This window comes from Amblyraja radiata, chromosome 17 (assembly GCF_010909765.2).
Source record: "Amblyraja radiata isolate CabotCenter1 chromosome 17, sAmbRad1.1.pri, whole genome shotgun sequence".
Lineage (NCBI taxonomy): Eukaryota > Metazoa > Chordata > Chondrichthyes > Rajiformes > Rajidae > Amblyraja > Amblyraja radiata.
Genome location: NC_045972.1, coordinates 9,004,214 through 9,028,661, shown reverse-complemented (window position 1 = coordinate 9,028,661; position 24,448 = coordinate 9,004,214). Strand labels below are relative to the sequence as shown.

The following is a 24,448-nucleotide window of genomic DNA, read 5'->3' as shown; positions in this document are numbered from 1 at the left end:
CCCTGACTCTCAGTCTGAAGGAGGTCAGCCATTCCTTCTCTCCAGAGATGCTGCCAGAGTGACTCCAGCATTTTGTGTTTGTAATCAATGTAAACCAGCAATCTGCAGTTGTGATGGGCACAGGTTAGCACTGGGGAGTGAGGGCAGGGTAACTCACTCGGCTTCCGCGCCACGTCCTGGGCGTGTGATAGTCCGAGCCCGCCCGTTCCGGGGCCGCAGGAACGAAGGCGCCTCGGGTGGTGGGATGGCTGGAAACATGTGGAAGGTAGGAGGATGGGAGCCCGGCGATAGCGCGGTCCGCGGCTCAGGGTCGTGCCGAGTGCCGGCTCTGAATCCCGGACTCCTGGCATGTCAGTGGCCGGCCGGTTGCCGACAAACACGCTGATGGTGCCGACTCACAAGATGTGTCCTTTGTGAGGATTGCAACACAAGGTGCATCACATGCAACCTGTATCCCGTCGCTCGGCTCAGCGCTCCACCAACGGAGGAGTAACATTATTCACAGGAGCTTTAAAACAAGTTGCATGAGCCGATTGTGTTAAAGAATTATGGAGTTAACACGGGTGTCTTTGCGAATTGTTACACTGCATTACACGGGATAATCTAGTCCGTTTTCCAAACGGTGGTGAATCTTGCTGTGTTATACAATCACGCATGTGATTCGGGCTTCTCCACCTCCAAGACCGTAAATAAAGTACTCGGGGAACAGCAGGTGTTGCAAAATAAAGTTTGTAGCAATGTTACATAATTTTGAGATCAAGTCTGCAATTTATCCCATCAGATAAAGCATAAAAAGAAGTTTAATTTGACACCTAATTCACTTTCATATCTTCAGTATTAAAAATGTTATGGCCATTTTCATACTCGGAAATTAGCATCTTGTTCCCTATTGATTTTCCATTGACTTAAAACAAAAGCTGTGATTGAGGACAGTCAAAAGCCCATAATTTTCTCTAATGCTGGAAAATCGAAGGTACACAAAAAAGCTGGAGAAACTCAGCGGGTGCAGCAGCATCTATGGAACGAATGAAAAAGGCAACGTTTCGGGCCGAAACCCTTACCTTTTTACTTCGCTCCATAGATGCTGCTGCACCTGCTGAGTTTCTCCAGCTTTTTTGTGTACCTATGAAACAATCTTACTTGGATGACCTGAAATTAAAGCATATAATTAGTTAGTTACCTAATTGTAGCTAACTACAAAATTCAATTACTAGATCTAAACATCTATCCATTTCTTAAGAAAAGATTAACATTTTTAAATAGCCTAAGTGTCCAAATAATATTCACACAAGAATTCACAATATAACATGATTTTTAAATCTCATTGTCACGAATTTATAGGCCAAATGGAAGGAATTTAGTGTTTAATTCCCGTAAATTAATGGCCATTTAAATCATCTTGCGAGTGAGATTTTGTGGAGCGCGATCGATTGTAACTTTGCGGTTTGCGGTGAATTTAAACCCCATATCGGCAAGAAAAACACTGCCGGTTCGTGTGGGACCTAAATCACCTTTTCGCAACGTAAAATTTGGATTAAGGTAATCTTTTTTTTTTTTTTTTTTTTTAAATAATATTTTTTATTAGAAGTAGACATATTATAAAGTATAGTTGCATATTATAGTAAAAAAACTTTTCATATACATCAGTCATACATTATTAAAATTTTCAATTGTCGATTACTTCTACTTCTAGTGGGTTTTTTTTATATAGAAAAAGAGAGAAAGAGAGAGAAAAGTTACAAATATCAAAAAAAACAAAAAAGGTGGAATGGATTACTTATAATACGTCATTGGAGATAGGTTCGTAGATTATAAAGTATGACTTTTCATCTAATCCTGAGTTCAAGTTTCAGTTGGGTTTTCGTGCCGGGCCAATCTATCCCGTCAGATAATTAATGAATGGAGCCCATATTTTATCAAAAAGTTCTTGTTTGTCCATTGACAAGTCTAATTCTTTCTAGATATATGGTCTCCGACATTTCCACAATCCACATTTTAATTGTGGGGGTCGTAGGGCCTTTCCAAAATTTTAATATTAATTTTTTCCGGTTATTATACTGTAGTCGAGGAAATTTCTTTGGCTTGTTGTGAGTGTTAAACTTTGCTCTGATATTCCAAGTATTATTAATTTTGAGTTTGGATCCAGTTTTGTATTAATAACTTCTGAAATTATTTCAAAAATATCAGTCCAGAAATGTTTAATTTTTATACAATTTGCAAACGTATGTGTTAAATTAGCATTTAGATGTAGATGACCACAGGCGACATGTTGGAAATTCTTCGGCGACAGTGGCGACAATTTTTGCTGTCGTATGTTGATGCAGGTGTTGTCGTAGGTTATCGCCAGTTGTCGTAGGTGAATTCCATTAAAACTAGTCCCTGGCAGTCACCTAAAGAGTCGCCTAAGTGGGACAGGCCTTAGCTGACAATAATATTTTTCTCTTCTAGGCAAGGGTTTTGGTTGTGCTATATGATGTTCCTTTACAATTCCAGGCCTTTACGACATAGGATTTTGTTCCTGGTGTTGGGGAAGTCCAGGACAAGGGGTCACAGTTTAAGGATAAAGGGAAAATCCTTTAGGACCGAGATGAGAAAAACATTTTTTCACACAGAGAGTGGTGAATCTGTGGAACTCTCTGCCACAGAAGGTAGTTGAGGCCAGTTCATTGGCTATATTTAAGAGGGAGTTAGATGTGGCCCTTGTGGCTAAAGGGATCAGGGGGTATGGAGAGAAGGCAGGTACAGGATACTGAGTTGGATGATCAGCCATGATCATATTGAATGGCGGTGCAGGCTCGAAGGGCTGAATGGCCTACTCCTGGACCTATTTTCTATGTTTCTATGATCCTGTCAGCATTTTATCTAAGTTTGTGATGGAAGACTGGTAAAATATAAAGATTGTATTTACGCCAAGCTGAACCATGCTAAATTATTTTTCTGCTTAATTTTAGTGTCTTCACTTAGTGAAGTTCTCTGCAATATTCACCCATGTGCAGTATAAATGTAGGGTGTGTACTGAAACTGGGAACATATTCTTTGTTACTAGCAGGAGGGTTGTGCTCTCCAGTTTTCGTATTAATTTCTACATTTTGTTTATCCTGCAGAGACGCATGCGAGAGGCTGCTCGGGTGCTGGGCAGCGGTACTTGTCTATTTGTTGCTTATTGCACTGCAGTTGGGGATGAAAAGTTTTATGCTAATCACCTGATGCCGACACTGCAGAGATTTCTGGATCCAGAAATGGCGCATACTTTGGCTGTCCGTTTTATTTCCTGGGGATTAATCCCTCGTTCAAAATGCAAGGATTCTTCAGCCCTGGTAAGCGCCCCAGGCAACCACGAAACAGCGATCTGTGCAAAATGTGAAGCGTGTCTCTTGGATCTCTTGATCACTGACTGTTAGTTTGTTTCAGGAGGTGAATGTATTTGGCCGAACATTCAAGAACCCGGTTGGACTTGCTGCGGGGTTTGACAAACATGGGGAGGCAGTGGATGGTCTTTACAAGATGGGGTTCGGATTTGTGGAGGTGGGAACTGTCACGCCACACCCCCAGGATGGTAATCCCAGACCCAGGGTGTTCAGACTGGATCCCGATCAAGCAATCATCAACAGGTAGTGCTGGAGTACAATACTTGTGCTATAGTTTGTAAAAGATGTGTATTTGTGCGAGGTAGGTATGAATGACTGCAGGTTGGATGTGATTACATAGAAAATAGGTGCATGAGTAGGCCATTTGGCCCATCGAACCAACACCGCCATTCAATATAATAATAATAAATAATAAACTTTATTTCGGACTCGAGGTCCAGACAAGGGGCAACATTACATTAAAAAAATGCATTGCATATTAAAAAATATCATAAAATACATATAAAATCTTAGTATATCACTTATAAAAGCATAAATTATATATATTTTAAAACACAATACATAAGTTAAAAATCCAGATTAAAAGAATGATCAATGTCCTACAACGAGACAACGATACCAGTGTCTCCACAGCTGGGACTCGTAGCGTGTAGTGCTAACCCTCATGTTTGACAAGGCCACAATGATTACATTTTTAGAGTCATTTATCCTGCAAATGAATTTATACATGTGATTTCTTAGGATAGCTTCTAAAGTACTGACTCTTGCAGCTACAAACATATTACTGGCACTACATCATCTAGGTTTCCTTAGCTATGTTCTCATGGCATCGTTATATGCCACCTTTAGTCTCTGCAAACTTGTCTTTCCATAGTTCGACCACAGGTGCGCAGTGTAGAGTGGTGTGCAGTATGCTCTAAATAGCGACATCTTCACCACATCTGCACACGCACCAAATTTACGCAAGAGAATATTCGCCTGTACATACAGCATGCGTCGTTGCCTATAAATATCCTCATCGTCTGTCATTTGTTCTGTAATAATATGCCCTAGATATTTTACTTTATTACAGACACTAAGATTATTGTCAGACAATTTAAAATCAGGAAATTTTAGACATTTATCCTCTTTGGTTCTACAGATCATAACAGCACTCTTACTAGCATTATATTTAATGTCATGTTCCACACCATACACGGAACATATAGTAAGGAGCTGCTGGAGACCAGCGCTAGATGGACTAAAGACCACAAGATCATCTGCATACATAATATGGTTCACTAAAATATTACCAATCACGCACCCAGTGTTACAGGCTTTCAATTGTTTAGACAGATCATCAATATATAGGTTAAAAAGGACTGGGGACAAAATTCCCCCTTGTCTAACACCATTGCTAACCCCAAATGGGGCTGAGACCCTATTGCCCCATTTTATTTGCATAGTCTGGTGGGCATACCAGTAGGCCAGAATTCTCACAATGTATTCAGGCACCCCTCTTTGACTCATTTTACCAAACAGCTTTCTGTGATTAACACGGTCAAAGGCTTTGGAAGCATCAATAAAGCACATAAGGATTGAAGAGTTTTTGCCTCTATATTTGTTTACAATCTCCTTTAGGGCATATATGCATAAGTCAGTGCCATGTTTAGCTTTAAAGCCAAACTGGTTATCTGTGGAGTTAACAAACTCATTTATTCTATCCAGCAGAACTCTTTCTAAGACTTTTGAAGCTGGCTGCCTACTTTACCAGCTTTGTCCTTAATGACCGGCACTAACAGGACAGACAACATTGAGTCTGGTAACAAGCCATGAATCATAAAGCCAGTAAAACAGATAGCAAGGAGAGGAGCTATCCTCATACTCGCATACTTAAGATGTTCAGCAGAGATATGATCCAAGCCACTTGCTTTGTTGTTGGACAGCTTGTTCATGGCATGATACACCTCATGTGACATAATCGCCATCGAGTCATTACTCTCAATATTGTCCACCCTATACAAGTCACCTTGGACACAGTTGAATAAAGTACTATAATGTTGTCGCCATAACTCCGCGATATTAGCTGTTCCGGAGCTTCCATCTACAGTGCATGGTAGAGATGTTTTGCAACTGTTAAGAGCTCTCAGTTTCTTCCAAAAATCTGTAGCATTGTTACTTAGCAGCTTCTTAGCCATGGAATCAGCCCTCATAGCTTGCTCATTTTTACAGATGAAGCGAACAGCATACTTATACCTTGCATTAGTGAGCTTCTTGTGCTCAAACACAGGCCCCTGTCTGGGTCTACCTGCCAGAGCCCATGATTTGGTGGCTTCACGGGCTTCAGCGTGATACTCAGCTCCATACTTATTCCAGCCAGGCCTGATGTTATGTGTCTTATTTTTATGCTTGCAGTAGGGCTTACTGCCTACATATAAAGCGCTTACTATATAATTATACATGGAGCAGATATCTCTCCTATGCTTCATATCTTTACAATTAGCATTACTACATATTATTGCATCTTTAGGTAGATGAATATTGCTTAAGGATTTATCTGTATGGGCATAATAGGCTAGGATGTCTTCCTTTGTAAGCGTTGACCAGTCCAGTTTTTCTGTATTAAAGCTATTTCTATCTCTGGATACCACAGGTATGTGTTCAACATTTATTGTCATAGCAACAGGTATATGATCAGTCATTGCTGCTCCGTACAGAATGCTCATACACCCCAATGAGGAATGTGCATCAGCTGTACTAATACAGTGGTCCAGCCATGATGTGGTGTGCCAGGCCTCACTAATATAACTATCTGTCATGGCTGATCATCCAAAATCAGTATCCCGTTCCTGCTTTTTCCCACATCTTGATTCCGTTAGTTTGAAGTGAATTAATTGCCTGAGACCACTGCCACAGAGTGAAAGCTCTAATGAATACATGGACATCATCCACCACACATTGATTGCATGTAAAAAGGTTGCTAATGGCAGTGATTGCTATCCCTCCATAGTCATCCCACAACAACTCTGGTCACGTGGCATCTGGTTAAGCTGCAGTGTGCCAATGATGCCGAGTCTCGGGTCATCATCAACTTGTTGACTGAAGCATGTGAGGGACTGGACAAAATAAATATTTCCTTCTAACCTGCTCCCACTACACTATACAGCATTGCCCTCTACTAGAAAAGCCCACTCCCCTGGAAAACGTTCAACACTTCTCATATCCAGAAGGCAGACATTGATGATGAAATTCCCAACCCACTTCAACACACCTGCACGACTTTTGGTCATCTGGGGAAAGTATATCTGAAGATCAAGGCCTCATATCTCTGGGCAGTAATGATGCTTAGTTACCTTCAATGATCCGAGACTTGAAGCACTACAGTGGGCATCTCAACACTGGAGAGATACCTTCTAGTGCTGTCTCTGCAAAATCCTCTGGCAGGATATACACATCAATGGTAGCGGCCTCTGCTAACATCACAACCATTCATAACATTTATTGGACTGGTCATCTTACTCGTATCCAATAACAATCTCCCGAAACAGTCTATTCTGAACTCTGCCATGCACAAAGATTGACTGGTTGGCAGAGGAAGCTATTGAAGGATGTGCTCAAACCCACCATGTAAAATTGCAGCATCCTCGCTGTCTCTTGGGAATCCATGGCCGGTGAACATGAAGAGAAAGCATTTGGGATCGTGCTCAAGTCCATGCATTGGGAACACACGCATGCCCAGTGTAAACAGTGAAAGAAGCACTACACTACACTCCACCTACTTGCCTGCAAGTCCAGCTGAGATACGGTCCTTCTTTGCAATACTGAAGCTCAAGATGAGTTGTTTGTGCATGGGATTGGGAATCTCTCCCAGTGCTGGCAGAGGACATTGGTTTAAGTTGGCATCATGAGTGCCACAGACGTTGTGGGCCATTGTATTCCTGTGCTATCCTGCTCGATGTTCGATCTACTCCTGGGTACATTCCCCAATGACTGTTGTGGAGATTTCATCATGTACAGTGTAGTTTGCAGCTGGCCAGCAATACCCAGTCCTGGTGTGCATTCCCACTGCCTCTGTGTCAGTGAGAGGTATCCTTGTGTGTGAGTGTAAATCTCTTTAATATGTGTAAGAAAGAACTGCAGATGCTGGTTTAAATCGAAGGTAGACACAAAATGCTGGAGCAACTCAGCGGGTGAGGCAGCATCTCTGGAGCGAAGGAATGGATGACGTTTCAGGTCGAGACCCTTCTTCAGACTGATGTCAGGGGAGTGGGCGGGACAAAGATAGAATGTAGGTGGAGACAGTAAAACTAGTGGGAGACCAGGGAAGGGGATGGAGAGAGGAGTAGGGAGTTGAAGTGCTGAGCCACCGGGAGATCAAGCGCAGGCTCGGCGATCGTTTCACTAGACACCTCCGCTCAGTTCGTCTTAACCTACCTGATCTCCCTGTGGCTCAGCACTTCAACTTCCCCTCCCATTCCCAATCTGACCTTTCTGTCCTGGGCATCCTCCATTGTCAGAGTGAGGCCCAGCACAAATTGGAGCAACAGCACCTCATATTTCGCTTGGGTAGTTTACACCCCAGCGGTATGAACATTGAAGGGTCTCGACCCGAAACATCGCCCATTCCTTCTCTCCAGAGATGCTGCCTGACCCACTGAGCTACTCCAGCATTTTGTGTATACCTTCTCTTTAACATGTGTTTCACGAGTCATATAAGGGTCCAGACACTTTGGATGCCGTGAATCAGGAAACATTCCGTGGGAATTTCAGAGCCTTGCAGTTTTCTTTGTTGACTTATTTTAGAAAATGTCTGTAATTATCTTCTTATCCAGATATGGCTTTAACAGCCATGGACTTACTGTCGTACAAAGGAGGCTCCAAGCTCGGTCAGAAATACAAGAGCAGCTTACTAAAGGTAAGACACTAAAAGTTAGATCACAGGAGCTAATTTGTGTTATTTATCAAATATACCTTGCTTTTGCTTTTTGTTTTGTTTAATTTTAAGATCAACCCTGGCCTGATTCTGAACCCCGTTTTTAGCTTTATTTTTCACGTGGGCCTGTGCAGAATTTGTCAGTTCACCGTGGATTGGTAAATTTGATCTACCATCAAATTGAATTGAATGGAAAAATACACCACATGGAGTACAATTCATTTTCTAGCCACAGGGTGGCAGCAAACGGAGAGATGAAACAATAACAAAAGGCTGCAGGCTTTAAGCAGGGAGCTAATGGGCCTGTCCCACTTGGGTGAAATTTCAGCGGACTGTCGGCGACTGTCAAGTTCGCGGCACTCGCTTGAAAATCCGGGAACTGGTACGGCGACTGTCAGAGTGGAACACACACACACACACACACACACACACATCGGAAAGGCGGGGGTTGAAGTGGAGGTCAGGGCAAGCGGGGGAGCGATGTCTGAAATTCACACGGTGCAAAGCCAAGGTGATACGGACACACACCGCGATGAACAGGAAGGTTAAGACTAGCACAGTGTACGGTAAGTCCTTTAAAAGAGGGGGAGGGGGGGAGAAGGAGTGGAGACACTTTTAAGAAGCTGACAACTTTTAATAAGCCAGAGATACACAGCTGTTACGGGCATTTAACATTACCGGTCGGTTATCCCTGGTACTGAAAACTCGTGCTTATGTTTTTTTCCCCCAATGAGCCAATGACAATGCCCGGTCAGCAAAGGTGATTAACTAAAACTACCTACGACTACCTCGACTACCCATAACTACATGGCGACCCCACTACAACTGCACCCACGACTACAGAATTATCGATTTGCTCCATGGCGACCAATTGTTGATCGCAGAAAAATTTTCAACATGTTGAAAAATTTGTGGCAACCAGACTGAGGCCGCGACTAGTTCCCAGAATGCGGGAACTCCTCGTGACCACGAAGGAGACTCACCAGAGACCATCAGCGAACATGTGGCGACCATGAGGCGAGTGTAGAAACTCCTGCACCTGCCTAAAAGGTCGCCTAAGTGGGACAGGCCCTTAAGAATGCCTGAAATCTTGAGTTGGTCCATACCCATCTGCGGAAAGTATGGATTCATTGTTTTATGTGTGTACGTCAGAGAATTAAAAGATAATTGAGCTGAAATTCTGATAGCTAATCCCCAGTGTTGCCATTTTGTCCATTAGACCAACAAAAATTCCACTTTTCATCTTGTTGAGTGAGGCAACTAATTAACTAGCTGTCCATCTAGGTACTAAATGGAAAGGCCCTGCAGGACAGACCAAGGATAAGTTTACCTTGGCATCCTTTAATCACTGCTGCTCAGATGAGATCACAAAATAATTTTGTCATGATACAATTAATTTATTTTGCTACAAAGCAAAATGATCTTAAATTAATGAAGGTTTAATTTCAACTTGTTGTGGTTTTGTAAAAATCTTCTAAGGATGTTGAGAGTGGAAAAGATGGTTCGTTCTTTATTATTAAAATGGATTTAGCGCTTCTGCAAAATTAGTTCTTGGGGGTTCAAACTAATGGGGTTGTGCATTCTGCCCCTTGTATACCTTGCCAAACAGTAGGCGTGCAGAGATAACGAGCTTCATAGGGATGAACAAATTGATTCATGACATCATGTGGAGTTGCAACACCGGCTATTGGTACTTTTACTATAGTTCAAGTTCAAGTGAGTTTATTGTCATGTGTCCCTGACAATGAAATTCTTGCTTTGCTTCAGCACACAGAACATAGTAGGCATTTACTACAAAACAGATCAGTGTGTCCATGTACTATAATATAAATATATACACACATGAATAAATAAAATGATAAAGTGCAAAGAACAGATCATTCATTATTAATAATCAGAGTTTTGTCCAAGCCAGGTTTAATAGCCTGATGGCTGTGGGGAAGTAGCTATTCCTGAACCTGGTTGTTGCAGTCTTCAGGCTCCTGTACCTTGGTAGCAGGGAGATGAGTGTGTGGCCAGGATGGTGTGGGTCCTTGATGATACTGCCAGCCTTTTTGAGGCAGCGACTGCGATAAATCCCCTCGATGGAAGGAGGGTCAGAGCCGATGATGGACTGGGCAGTGTTTACTACTTTTTGTAGTCTTTTCCTCTCCAGGGTGCTCAAGTTGCCGTACCGGTCAGCATGCTCTCTGCTGTGCACCAGTAGAAGTTAGAGAGAGTCCTCCTTGACAAACCGACACTCCGTAATCTTCTCAGGAACTAGGCGCTGATGAGCTTTCTTGATGATTGCATTAGTGTTCTCAGACCAGGAAACTAACTGACTAATTTGAAGACTTGTTGGAGAGCAAAAATTAATTACTATCTTCAGTTGCAAATACTTCATGTGCAGAAAGTGAGCATAGTCAGCAGCCAATACTCAGATATTTGTTTGGTGCCACTCATGGAGTTATACAAGCCTTTTGACCCAACTCATCCATTCTGGCCAAGAAGCCCCATCTAAGTCAGCCCCATTTGCACTCATTTGACCCATATCCCTCTAAACCTTTCCTACCCATTTACATGTCCAAGTGTCTTTTAAATGCTGTTATATTACCTGCCTCAACTACCTCCTTGGCAGCTCATTCCATATCCCCACCATCTCCTGAGTGAAAAAGTTGCCCCTCGGGTTCCTATTAAATCTTGCCTCTCTCAGCTGTTACCTATGTGCTCTGGTTTTTGATTTCCCTACCCTGAGTTAAAAAAAACTCTGTGCGTACAACCCTATCTATTCTCCTGCAAGATTACCCCTCAGCATCCTTTGCTCCAAGTTATAAAGTCCTAACCTACCCAACCTCTACCAATAACTCAGCCACTCGAGTCCTGGCAACATCATCATAAATCCTCTCTACTCTTTTCAGCTTAATGGCATCGTTCCTCGAGCAGGGTGACCAAAACTAAACACAGTACTTCAAAGGTAGCCTCACCAATTTCTTCTACAACTGTAACATAACGTTCCAACTTTGATACTCAATACCTGACTGATGAAGGCCAATGTGATTCCACTTTGATACAATAACTGACTGATGAAGGCCTATCTAATAGAATAATAGAATAGAATAAGGTTTATTGTCTAAGTTCAAACAAATTTACGTTTCTGCAGTCATACAAACAAGAAAAAAACAAGAAAAAAAACCTAACACAATTTACATAAACATCCATCACACTTGCACTTATTTGATTAAACTCCATTTAGCCACTCCTCAGCCCACTTAACTAGCTGATCAAGAACCTGCTGTAATTTTTGATAATCATATATGCTATCTACGATGTCATCTACTTTAGTCATCTGCAAACTTACTATTCTTGCTTTGTACATTCTCATACAAATTGTTGATATAAACCACAAACAGCAAAGGGCCCAGCATCCATATCTGAGGCATAGGCCACTTTCCAAAAAACACCGTTCACCACCACCCTCTGCTTCCTTCCATGAAGCCAATTCTGTATCCAGGCAGCTAGTTCCCAGGATGCCATGCAATCTAACCTTCCAGAGCAGCCTACCATGCAAATCCTCATTAAAAACCTGGCTCATAATTCATGTAGACAACATGTACAACCTTGCCGTGATTAACCTTTTCGGTAACTTCTTCAAAAGACTCCATCAAATTCGTAAGATGATCTCCCACACACGCAACCATGCTAACTATCCCTTTCCAGCTCCTGTCTATCAAAAAGGGATGTATATCTTATCCATCAGAATACTCTCCAGTAACTTACCTATCAAAGATGTTGGGCTCACTGGTCTATAGTTCTCAGGCTTTTCCTTGCAGCCTTTCTTAAATGGAGGCACAACAGTCTGCAGTCATCTGGCACCTCATACAATGATTCATTTGTCTTGGCTATGCATCCTGCAGGCTCTTCTCTACCTTCTCACACTTCCCCAGATATATCTGACCAGGCCCGGGAGATTCATACGCCCAGGATGTCCAGTACCTCCCTGACTAATATGGACTGTCCTCAAGACATCTCTATTAACTGTCCCAAGTTCACTAGTCATTGTGTTTTTCTCCATGCCGTGCTCCATCCTATCCTGTCCACTCAAAACACACTTCTATCGCCTTCTGTCATGACTTGCTGCCTCTTTAACTGCCTCACTCCTGCATTGGACCCTGTCTTACTGCCAATCTACTGCGAACCCACCCATAATAGCACGAGCAAACCTCCTGCCAGAATATTGAGGTGCACCCCATCCCTCTTGTACAGGCCATCTCTGCCCCAGAAGAGATTCCAATGGTACAAAAATCTGGATTGCTGCACCAACTCCACAGCCACAAATTCACCAGTCCTATCTTCCTGTTCTTACCGTCGCTAGCACATGGTTCTGAGAGCATTCTGGAGGTTCCTACCCTTGTGGTCCTGCTTTTTAATCTTTTGCCTAGCTCTCTGTTTGCGCTCTGCAGGACTGCACCCCTTTCCTACCTCTGCCATTTGTGCCAATGTGCACAACGACTTCCGACTGCTCCCCCTCCCCCTTGAGAACGCTGGGGCCGCTCAGAAATATCCTGAACCCTGGCTCCGGGGAGGCAAGACACCATCCTGGAGCCATGTTGCAGTCTGAGGTCACAAAGCAAACTCTCTTCTGTATTAATGTATGAATTTCAATAACTTGGTAATCTGTTGAATTCCAAATCTTCATCAATAATGTATGATTGTCAAAAGTGTACACATGATGTTTCAGATTTCTGTCGAAACTTTCAAAATTAAAACTCTTCTCAATGATTATTATAAAGATATACCTCAATACAGAAACAGAAATTGACTCGATGATTTTTGTTTTGAAGGGGGAAATCTTCTGGGCATAAATCTTGGGAAGAACAAGCTCTCTAGCGATGCTGAAGCTGACTACGTTGAAGGAGTCCGTGGGTTTGGCTCATTAGCTGACTATCTGGTTGTGAATGTGTCCAGTCCCAATACTCCAGGATTAAGAACTCTTCAGGGCAAGGAAAAGCTCCACAGCCTGCTAACAAAGGTCGGCAAAGCTTTCTCATCTTTTGTTTGTTTGATCATGCAACTAAATCCAAAGCACCCATATCCTGTCATTAACTGAGGCACAGTATAGGGCACTTGCCTGTATTAGTCAGAATGTATAATTATTCATCTCAACCCAACAGTGGATTGTATTTAAGAAGGAACTGCAGATGCTGGAAAATCGAAGATACACAAAAAAGCTGGAGAAACTCAGCGGGTGCAGCAGCATCTATGGAGCAAAGGAAATAGGCAACGTTTCGGGCCAAAGCCCTTCTTCAGACCTCGAAGAAGGGTTTGAAGTGTCTGAAGAAGGGTTTCAGCCCGAAACGTTGCCTATTTCCTTCGCTCCATAGATGCTGCTGCACCCGCTGAGTTTCTCCAGCATTTTTTGTGTACAGTGGATTGTATTTACTGTCATGTCGGGTCCCTGATCTCAACAGTGGTAGTCTTTTGTTGCTCTTAATATACTCGGTCTCCACCATTGTAATAACACAGAATTGGTTGTGATTTCTGTACCATTTTTATTTTTAGGTAATGAAAGAAAGGGATTATCTGAAAGTCAATCGGAAACCTGCTATACTTCTGAAAATTGCTCCAGACCTCACAGCTGAAGATAAAAAAGATATAGCCAGTGTGGTAACTGAGGTGAGGATAACATGATAGGGGACGATTTAATATGAACAAAGTACACAACACAAACATTTGGGCCAGCAGCTGTGGAAGGGACTCCGCTCTAAGCTTGTGGCCTGATGTGGCTGGTGTAAATATGTCATTTCACAAATCAGAGGGTTTGAATCTAAATATTTAGTTTCTTCTTTGCATCTGTAAATGTGGTAAAGCATGGGATGGATTGGGTCTACTGTGCTTGTGCTACAGTGTGTAACTTTCCCATCGGTGTCTTCTGTTCCACTCTCTAGCTTGGGGTTGATGGTCTAATCGTGACGAATACAACAGACAGCAGACCAACGACTCTTCAGGATCCATTGCAGACTCAGGGTGGTGGTTTAAGTGGAATGCCACTCCGAGAATTGTCAACGAAAACTGTGAACGAGATGTACTCTCTAACCAAAGGTATTTCTCGGCCGAATTCATACAATGACCAAGAGTTCCGTCTTGGTAATGAATTTAAAGTTGAGAACCAGTTCATTATGTTGGAATGCACTGGGTCTGAAGAGGGGTCTCGACCCGAAACATCACCAGAGATGCTGCCTGTCCCGCTGAATTACTCCAGCTTTTCATGTCTATCTTCAGTTTTAACCAGCGTCTGCAGTTCCTTCTTACACTAAATAAGTCATCGTTAACTCAGCAATCTGCATAATGGTTTCATCGGCTAAGGGTGGAATGATGTTCACTGTAGATTGAAAAGTTCTCTGAAATGAGTGGATCTTAAGATGTAACCACCTGCCTCTCCTTGGGCATGATGGTGCGTGCTATGCAATTTTTTCAGGTTGTGTATAATGTTCATTTTAAATCGTCCTTTCGTTTTGTGGTGTAGAGTGAGACATTTGCTTAATTAGGGAAATTAACAACTATCCTCAAAAGCGATTGAAATGACATGGAAAGCCTTGCTCAATATTCTCACCAATTGAATATAATCCAGTAATCTCTAACCAGACGCTGAGGATGTGGGGATTGGGAGATAGTCATTGAACACTCGATGCCATTTTGTTTTGGTTTGTCCAGTTCTCTTCCTCCTCTCGCTCCCCACTGCAGATGATTTCATGAGGTTTTACAGATACTAATTATTTTAAAGTATTTAACGATCCATTGCTCAGGTGTGTTCCCTGACAACATCATCACAGCAGATTTGGTTGTGAGGGCATCTGAACCCATCCTGATCCACCATCTGAAGAAGGGTCTCGACTCGAAACGTCACCTATTCCTTTGCTCCATAGATGCTGCCTCACCCGCTGAGTTTCTCCAGCACTTTTGCCTACCTTCGATTTTTCCAGCATCTGCAGTTCTTTCTTAAACAACTGATCCACCATCCACACACGTGAGCTTCCAGCAACCTGTGGTATAATGATGAAGAGTGATACATTCCATTACCAATTCTGGGACATGGTCCCAATTCTAACACATGGTCCCCATTCTCCCAAACAACATCAGCTAAAATGATGCAAAGATGATTGTATGCTTACTGGTCTAGCTACTCAATGGTGGATATCTGATTGTTCTTTAACTTATATAAGACAAAATAATGTCTTTGATGGTTGGTTGAGTATTTGGGAAAAGTATATTTGTCCCCGTCCCCTTGAATTTATATTCATTATATATAACCTCTGCTTGTTGCAGCGATGGATAATTCTCAATGTACAGTCATTACAATGTATGATGTAAAGTTAGCATCCTGTCATGTCCATATCAGACGTGATGGACCTTATTGCTGGTATGTTTTGTTTTCTAGGGAGAGTTCCCATTATTGGAGTGGGTGGAATTAGTAGTGGAGCTGATGTCCTTGAGAAGATCCGGGCAGGAGCCACGTTGATCCAATTGTACACGGCCATTACATACCAAGGGCCTCCTTTGGTACACAAAATCAAATGTGAATTAGAACAACTGTTAAAGTAAGTTTTCTCCGCTGGCCCAATGCCACGCATCTTTTAATGTAATGAAATGTTACTGATCATTTGACAAGCTGGATTTTTTTTTAAATGTGTTTGCTGGAGGATCATCAACTCAGTCATGGCCCATTTTGGTTTGCCCAGAACTTGCAGGTCTTCCAGTGCAAGGAATGTTCTGCAACCGCTTGTTGTGGGTCAGCACATTTCAGGGTGTGTGTGTGTCTACATGCTGAGGCTACCTACTGAAGCTTGCTTCAACCATTGTAAATGGGGAAAGGCCAACATTTAGAATTGTCCCATTACTGGACCAAACCCGGGCAGGTGGGACTAGCTGGGACATGTTGGCCAGTGTGGGCAAGTTGGGCCGAAGGGCCAACGCTGTTGCACTATGACTCCACTACACATTTGAGGAGCAGGGACTTGAATAAAAGCCTCTCACTCATCAACCATGAAATGTATGTAAAAGAAAAACCCTGTTAACAAAATGTAATTTTTTTGAGCAAATGTAACGCTACATACACTAAATGTATGCCCCATATTTAATATTTAAAAGGGAGACACAGAAGACTGCAAATGCTAAAATCTGGAGCAAAACCCAAACTGCTGGAGGAACTCTGCGGGCCAGCAGTATGTATGGAGGGAAATGGACAGTCGACATTTTGGGTCGGGGTTTTTCATTTGGACTCAAAGGGTAAAGAGGAGATAACCAGGATACAGGTGTGAGGGGGAGAGGCAGTGATAAGTGGGTCCATGTGAGGAAGGATTGATTGGCAATTGGAGTGGGGTGGAGATAGCCACAGAGGCTGGTTGATACATAGGGCTGCAGATTATGGAATCTGATGCAAATAAAGGAGGGATGGGCAGATGGGAAAAGTGGGAAGGATAGTGGACACAGAGGGAGGAGAATTCAATGTTCACGTCCTTGGATTGGAGATTACCCCAGGAGAATTACCCCAGAAATATGAAAGAAAGAGCAACAAGTAGCTGTTTGTAAACCTACTTAAATGTCCTTCTATGTTTTGCTGATTTTAAATGTCTGACTAAATGTTTCTTAAACACAGTAATTGTATCTGAGTGCACCAGCTCATCTGGTGAATTACAGCTATCAACCGCTCTCCATATTTGTTAAAAAAAAAAAAAATTATTACTGCATTAATGTTCCTTTCTCTTACCTCAAGCCTATGTCAACTTTTTGATAGCCCTGCAATGAGAAAAATATTTTTAAATATCTACTCTACATGTGCCTCTTAAAATGTTATGTTTCACTATCGGACGGATATGCTTCATGTGACATCCAACGCTTTTTAGTACTGACCTCCAGATGTTCTGAACTCGCTAACATCCCAACATCCATTCTCTTGGTTAATACAGATGAGAAGCATTCATTTAGGACCTCACCCACATCACCTAGCTCCTCACATAGTTTGCCCCTACTGTTCCGAAGGGCACGTTCTTTCCTTGTTATCCTCGTGCTCCAGATACACCTGGAGAATGTTTTGGGGCTCTCCTTAATCTTATTTGCCATGGATATTTTGTGGCCTATTTTTTGCCTTCCTAATCTCTTTTTTTTTAAGTTCTCTCCTTCAAACCCTATATTTCTCAAGTCTTCTTCTTATCGAGTCCACACGCAAGATTAGAAGTTGTTCAGCCAGAGCATACAATGGTGTCTGTCTTGTGCTTCTTGTGCATGGTGGTGGAAAGATTGGTGAAAACATGTCCGCGACATGAACCCTCTTTCCTTGACCCCATTTCTCAGCTGACTCCCAGTCCTTGATCTCAGTTGCCTATACCTGCCCGATGCTATGTAGATGCAACGAACTGCAGATGCTGATTTACAAAAAAAGAGACTCGTAGTGCTGGAGTAACTCAGCGGGTCAGGCAGCATCTCTGGAGAAGATGGATAGTTGGCATTTCGGGTTAGTGCTCTTCTTCAATCTGAAGAACAACAAAACACAAATTCCTCCCATCTAGCCTCCTGCAGTAAGCATTCCCACTCAATATTGGTAATGTCAAAATCCTGCACCTACAACCCTATTGCTCTTGCACAATTCTGCGATTTGGTTAGATATCTGTTCCTCAATTACCGCTGACCTACAATATAACCCAGGCACAGTGATCACTGCTATCTTATTCTGAAATTCCACCCATTTGGACTCAATGGCTGATCCCTCCAGGATATCCGCTAACTGTACTGCAGTTATATTCTTCCTCATTAGGAAGATAGACAGATCTCCTGGATCTGATCAAATATATCCGAGGACACAGTGGGAAGCCAGACAGAAAATTGCAGGAGCCCTGGCTGAGATTTACAAGTTGTCATTAAGTACAAGCAAGGTGCCAGCAGACTGGAGGGTGGCAAATGGTGTGCCTCTATTCAAGAAGGGCTGCATGGGAAAGGCTGGGGACTAGAGGCCAGTGAGCCTAACATATGTAGTCGGGAAGTGGCTAGCGATTATCCTGAGCGATAGGATATTCATGCATTTAGATGGACAAGGATAGTTAGCACGGTTTTGTACATGAAGGTCATGTCTGAGATTGTTGAAGATCTGATCAAAGAGGTTGATGAAGGCTGAGCTATGGACCTTGTAGACATGGATTTCAGTTAGGCAATCAACAAGGTTCCACATGATAGGCTGCTCTGGAAGGTTAGACCCCGTGGGATCCAAGGCGAGATAGCTGAATGGATAGAAAATTGGATTCATGGAAGGAAGCAGAGGGTGATGGTGGAAGTTGTTTTCAGACTGGAGGGCTGTGACTAGTGGTGTGGCTCAGGGTTCGGTGCTGGGCCTATTGCTGTTTGTCATCTATACCAATGATTTGGATGAGAACATACATGGCATTATTATCAAGTTTGCCAGATGACACAAAAGTGGGTGGTATTGTAGATAGTGAAGATGGTTGTCAAAAATTGCAGCACGATCTTGATCGGTTGGGCAAGTGGACTGCGCAATAGTTGATTGATGGAATTTAATACAGAGAAATGTGAGGTGTTGCATTTTGAGAATATTAACATGGTCAGGACATACACTGAATGGTAGGGCAGTGGGGAGTGTTGCAGAACAGAGCGATTTAGGGGTAGAGGTCAGAGTATTGAGTATAGAAGTTGGGAGATCATGTTGCGGTTATATAAGATGTTGGTGAGGCTGCATTTGGAGTATTGTGTTCAGTCCTGGGCACCATGTTATAGGAAAGATATTGTTAAACTGGAAAAGGTGCAGAGAAGATTTAGGAGGATGCTGCCAGGACTCTAAGGCCTGAGCTATAGGGAAAGGTTGAGCAGGCGATGACTCAGAGTACAGAAGGAAGAGGGGTGATCTTGCAGAGGTGTACAAAATCATGAGAGGAATAGATCGGGTTGATACACACAGTTTCTTGTCCAGAGATGGGACATGTTGGTCGGTGTGGGAAAGTTGGTCCGAAGGGCCTGTTTCGACACTGTGAGACCCCATGACTCAAGTTCATTTATTGTCACATGCACCAATTGGTACACTTAGATTTGAATTACCACAGTGAGAATTGAGTTACTCTAAGCAATGACTCTCCCTCATACATTTCTTACTTCACAGGTACATCAGACAGTGAAGAAAGCGAATGGCATGTTGGCCTTCATAGCTAGAGGATTTGAGTTTTGGAGCAATGAGATCCTACTGCAGTTGTACAGGGCCCTGGTGAGCCCGCACCTGGAGTATTGTGTGCAATTTTGGTCCAATTTGAGGAAGGGCAATCTTGCTATCGAGGGAGTGCAGTGTAGGTTCCACAGGTTAATACCCAGGATGGCAGTACTGACATATGAAGAAAGAATGGATCGACTGGGCTTATATATATTGGAATTTAGAAGGATGAGAGGATTTCTTATAGAAACATATAAATGTATTAAGGGATTGGACAGGCTAGATGAAGGATATTGGGGGAGTCCAGAACCAGGGGTCACAGTTTAATAATAAGGGGTAGGCCATTTAGGACTGAGCTGAGGAAAAACATTTTCACCCAGAGAGTTGTGAATCTGTGGAATTATCTGCCACAGAAGGCAGTGGAGGCCAATTCACTGGATGTTTTCAAGAGAGAGTTAGATTTAGCTCTTTCAGCTAACGGAATCAAGGGATATGGGGAAAAAAGCAGGAACAGGATTTTGGATGACCAGCCATGATCATATTGAATGGCAGTGCTGGCTCGAAGGGCCGAATGGCCTACTCCTGCACCTATTTTCTATGTTTACCATCACAATACTACACCCTGGAATCTTAAGCTGCAATGTCCCACAACTCAGATTACTTAGATATCATTTCACCTGCATCTCCTCCAATCTCATCTACTGCATCCGCTGTTCCAGGTGTCAACTTCTCTACCTCGGCGAGACCAAGCGCAGGCTCGCCGATCGTTTCGCTGAACACCTCCGCTCAGTCCGCCTTAACCTACCTGATCCCCCGCTGGCTCAGCATTTCAACTCCCCCTCCCCCTCCCGTTCCCAATCTGACCTTTCTGTCCTGGGCCTCCTCCATTGTCAGAGTGAGGCCTAGCACAAATTGGAGGAACAGCTCCATCTGCCCCCTCCCCTGACATCAGACTGAAGAAGGGTCTTGACCCGAAAAGTCACCCATTCCTTTTCTCCAGAGATGCTGCCTGACCCGCTGAGTTTGTGTCTACCTTTGATTTACACCAACATCTGCAGTTCTTTCCTCCCCTGCTATTATTTTTCAAGTATTAACTGAAATATAAAGAATAAATGGAATCCATTAGATCCCTTTTGGCTTCATGGATCAAAGTCCAAAGGCTCAATTTGTTTCCATGCAAGCATGTTATAATTTTGCAGCCCCTGGCTGGTTTACAAGTTAATCCTTATTTTCTCACCAGAGATGAATTGTGTTTATTTTTGAAGGGAACAAGGATTTTCCAGTGTTGCTGAGGCAGTGGGTGCAGATCACAGGCCTGGGGTGACACAGATGCCAGCCCTCTCAAAGGATAACATTCAAGGTGCTCCAGTCAAAGCAACCACTGTGTTGGAGCACTCGACAGAATAGGAGACGTGGGGGCATCCACAGCGATTAGTTGCCTCTACAACTGGTGACAAGTTGTTGGACAATCAGAATGAGAAGACCTAATGATATCTCATCAGCATCAAGATGCACTTTTGATGAGCCCTGCGAACAAGATGATCAGTGCACGGATTTATCAATGTACAAGTTGATCTGTTTTTCAAAAACATATTGACTATATAATATGTTTCTGTCACCCAGCAGAGGTGGTAAAGACATCCATGCTTTCTTTTGTACCATAATTGCATCAATAAATGAATGTGGATATATCCTGCTGAAGTTACGTACGTCAGTGTATCAGACTAACGTCAGAGGTGAAGCTGAGGGAGGCTGACGGTGTGGACCTGTGTTGAAGGACTTGCATCCGTGCTCTACAATTCTGACTCTGGCACCAGGGTGGGGCACAGGAAAGAACGGACTAAGGTGGGGGTGTTACCTATAATTGAAGCCTTCAATGTTGGGTTGTGAACAGCAACTCTGTGCAGTGCATTTTCAAGACTTAATCACTTTGGACTCAACCCTCAGTTTGATTCCTTTCCCGACAGTGTGCTCCAATGTTAAACGTTGCTCAGTTTTGGTCATTTCTATAAATCTGCAGATGTTCAATTCAGCTCCAGTTACATTTCAAATGAATCTCGTGAAAAATGCAGCGACTCAGTTATCACATGCGACTGCATTTCTGCAGCTAGTCCTGCTGGGAATTGCTTTTCCACTGCCCTTTACTGAGTGCTGTGACTCCATGAAAGGGGATATCCCATTCAGACTGGAAGCTGAAAATGGGGTCAGATGTGGCTGCTCCAGGAAGCAGCCTGAAAACCGGTAAGATTTTCCTATCAACATTGTTCATTATGAATTGTAGAAAGTTGCCCAAGTCCCACTTGTGCTGTTCAAAGTAATCACCAATTGTCGCTGATTAGTTGCTGGTTGGTTTCTTCCGACTATTGCCACTGTTCTGCAAAGTTCCTGCACAAACCTTGTGCACAAAATGGGATGGGCAGAGGGTAATGACAGGTTAAGGTGTGGTCTGTATTTCTGTGTAATTTTAGTTTAGCGATTCAGCACGGAAACAGGCCCTTCGGCCCACCGAGTCCGCACCGACCAGCGATCCCCGCACATCCACACTACACTAGGGACAATTTTTACATTTTACACCAAGCCAATTAACCTACAAACCTGTACATCTTTGGAGTGTGGGAGGAAACCGAGGATCTCAGAGAACCCACGCAGGTCACGGAGAGAACATACAAACTCCGTACAGGCAAGCACCCATAGTCAGGATCGAACCCGGGTCTCTAGTGCTGTAAGGCAATAGCTCTACTGCTACGCAAACGTGCTACCTTGTTACTAGGTTTTGGTGTCATAGAGATGGCAGGTTAAACCCCTGTCCCACGGTATGAGTTCATTCCAAGAGTTTTCCCGAGTTTGCCCTGATTCGAACTCGGAGATTTACGGTAATGGCCACTCGTCGGTACTCGGGGCTCTCGTGGACATTTTTTATCATGTTGAAAAATCTTCACGAGTCTTCCCGTGCTTACCTGCTGTTATCGAGTCTTCCCGAGTACCTGCCGTTAGCGCTAAGAGACGTCCCCGAGCTCCGACGTACCCGCTACGTTCATTCTCCGTGCTTACCACGAGTTTGATTTTTTTTTAAACTCGGGAGAGCTCTTGAAATGAACTTGCACCGTGGGACAGGGCTATTAGTAGGTTTGTAATAGATGTCTGTCGATAGTCTGTCATCTGTGAAGGAGACAGGCCAAGGAAGGAAAGAGGTGTCCAAGATAGACTTGGTGACTTTAAGAGCAGGGTGGAAGTTGGTGGTGAAGTTAATGAAGTCCATGAGTTCTGCACGGGTGCAGGAGGTAGCCTGGATGCAGTCGTCGATGTAGCAAAGAAAGAATTGGCGGAGAGTGCCAGTGTACGACTGGAATAAGGACCGTTCGACGTTCCCGACAACAAGGCAGGGATAGCTGTGGTGCCCATGCGAGTGTCCATGGCTACGACTTTGAATGGGAGTAAGTGGGAGCAGTCAAAGGAGATGTAGTTGAAGGTGAGGACAAGTTCCACTAGCCAGGGGAGAGTTAGTAGAGGGAGAATGGTTGGATCATTTTTCGAGGAAGAAGCGAAGGGCCTTAAGGCTCACCTGGTGGGGGATGAAGGTGTAGAGGGACAACGTCCATGGTAAAGATAAGTGAACGGGGGCCTGGAAACCAAAGGTTTTTAAAGAGTAAATAGGCGTGCGAGGTGTCCTGGATGTAGGTGGGAAGGGATTGGACAAGAGGAGACAGGGTAGAATCAAGATATGTGGAGAAGAGTTCAGTGGAGCAGGCAGAAACAATGGGTCTACCAGGTTAGTTCTGCTTGTGGATTTTTGGGAAGAGGTAGATGCGGACAGGGTGGGGCTGGGCAATGATGAGGTTGGAGGCTGTGGAGGGCAGATAGCCACAGGTGATGAAATCAGAGATGGTCCTGGAGATAATGGGCTGGTGCTCATCTGTGGGGCCATGATCAAGGGTGAGGAAAGAGGCATCCGAGAGCTGGCATCTGGCCTTGGCATGATCGGGGTCAGCTCGCCAGACTACAATGGCATTGCCCTTTGTCAGCGGGTTTGATGATAATGTCGGGGCTCAGCAACGGCAACAAACATAGACTCGGTGACGTTGTGTTGAACATTGGCACTTGGTCTGCCTAGACCGACAGGGTCTCCCAGTTGCCCACTATCCCTTCCCTTTCCCACACTGACCTTTCTGTCCTGGGCCTCCTCCATTGCCAGAGTGAGGCCACACGCAAATTGGAGGAACAGCACCCCATGTTTCGCTTGGATAGCTTGTACCCCAGCGGTATGAACATTGAATTCTCTAGTTTTAAGTAACTTCATCTTAAACTCCCCTCACCTCCTCCCTTGCCCATTCCTCCACCCTCGTCGTTTTACCAGTCCCACACCTCTCTAACATTGTTTTCCTCTTGAGATCATGCCTTTCCAGCCAACTGTGTGCTTACAGGCACCACCCTGCCCGGTCAATTGTGGCCCGCCCTGACTGGTCCTAGTCTTTTCCCCTCTTCACGCTCCCCCACCCCCCAACCCACAACTTTCAGTTGGAGAAGGGTCCCAACCTGAAACATCATCCACCCTTTTTCTCTAGAGATGCTGCCTGACCTGCTGAGTTATTCGTCAGCTAAATATCTATTAGTTTGTAGTGGGTTTTTTCTGAGATCTTTGTTATCCTCCCACACTCCAAAGACCTACAGGTTTGCACGTTATTTGGCTTGGTATTAAAATGTACAAATGTCCCTAGTGTTAATTTATGAGGATCATTAGTCTGTGTGGACTCGGTGAACCGAAGGGCCTGTTTCCGCGCTGCACATCAAAACTAAAGTCATGGAGAGAATGTGCAAACTCCACACAGACAGCACCCAGGGGTGAGGATAGAATGCGGATCTCTGGTGCTGTGAGGAAGCAGCTCTACCAACTGCACTGAGCCTTCACAAGGTCAATAACTCAGTTGTCTGTTTGATCCACTGCGGGTAATTGAAGGAATCTTTCATGTTACTGAAGATAGTCGCAAA

The 24,448-nt window shown here is 43.7% G+C and overlaps 1 protein-coding gene and 1 long non-coding RNA gene across 3 annotated transcripts; one reads left to right on the top strand and one right to left on the bottom strand.

Moving 5' to 3' along the window:
* Nucleotides 1-144: 144 nt before the first annotated feature.
* dhodh (dihydroorotate dehydrogenase (quinone)) lies at nt 145-21,154 on the top strand. Of its 2 annotated transcripts, none has more exons than XM_033035711.1 (9): nt 145-265; nt 3,105-3,317; nt 3,412-3,611; nt 8,180-8,262; nt 13,101-13,288; nt 13,819-13,932; nt 14,205-14,358; nt 15,695-15,854; nt 20,728-21,154. In XM_033035711.1, exons 1-9 carry the CDS (start codon nt 245-247, stop codon nt 20,867-20,869), a joined length of 1,275 nt encoding a protein of 424 aa, XP_032891602.1. In that variant the 5' UTR covers nt 145-244; the 3' UTR covers nt 20,870-21,154. The 2 variants fall into 2 exon arrangements, with proteins under 2 accessions (XP_032891602.1, XP_032891603.1); XM_033035712.1 differs by having other exon boundaries at nt 205-259; nt 3,099-3,317.
* Nucleotides 11,023-20,394, bottom strand: LOC116982474. The gene is made up of 3 exons (XR_004414462.1): nt 20,385-20,394; nt 12,253-12,260; nt 11,023-11,113 (listed from the first exon to the last, which is right to left on the bottom strand). It is a non-coding gene; the product is annotated as an uncharacterized LOC116982474 (long non-coding RNA).
* Nucleotides 21,155-24,448: the final 3,294 nt, after the last annotated feature.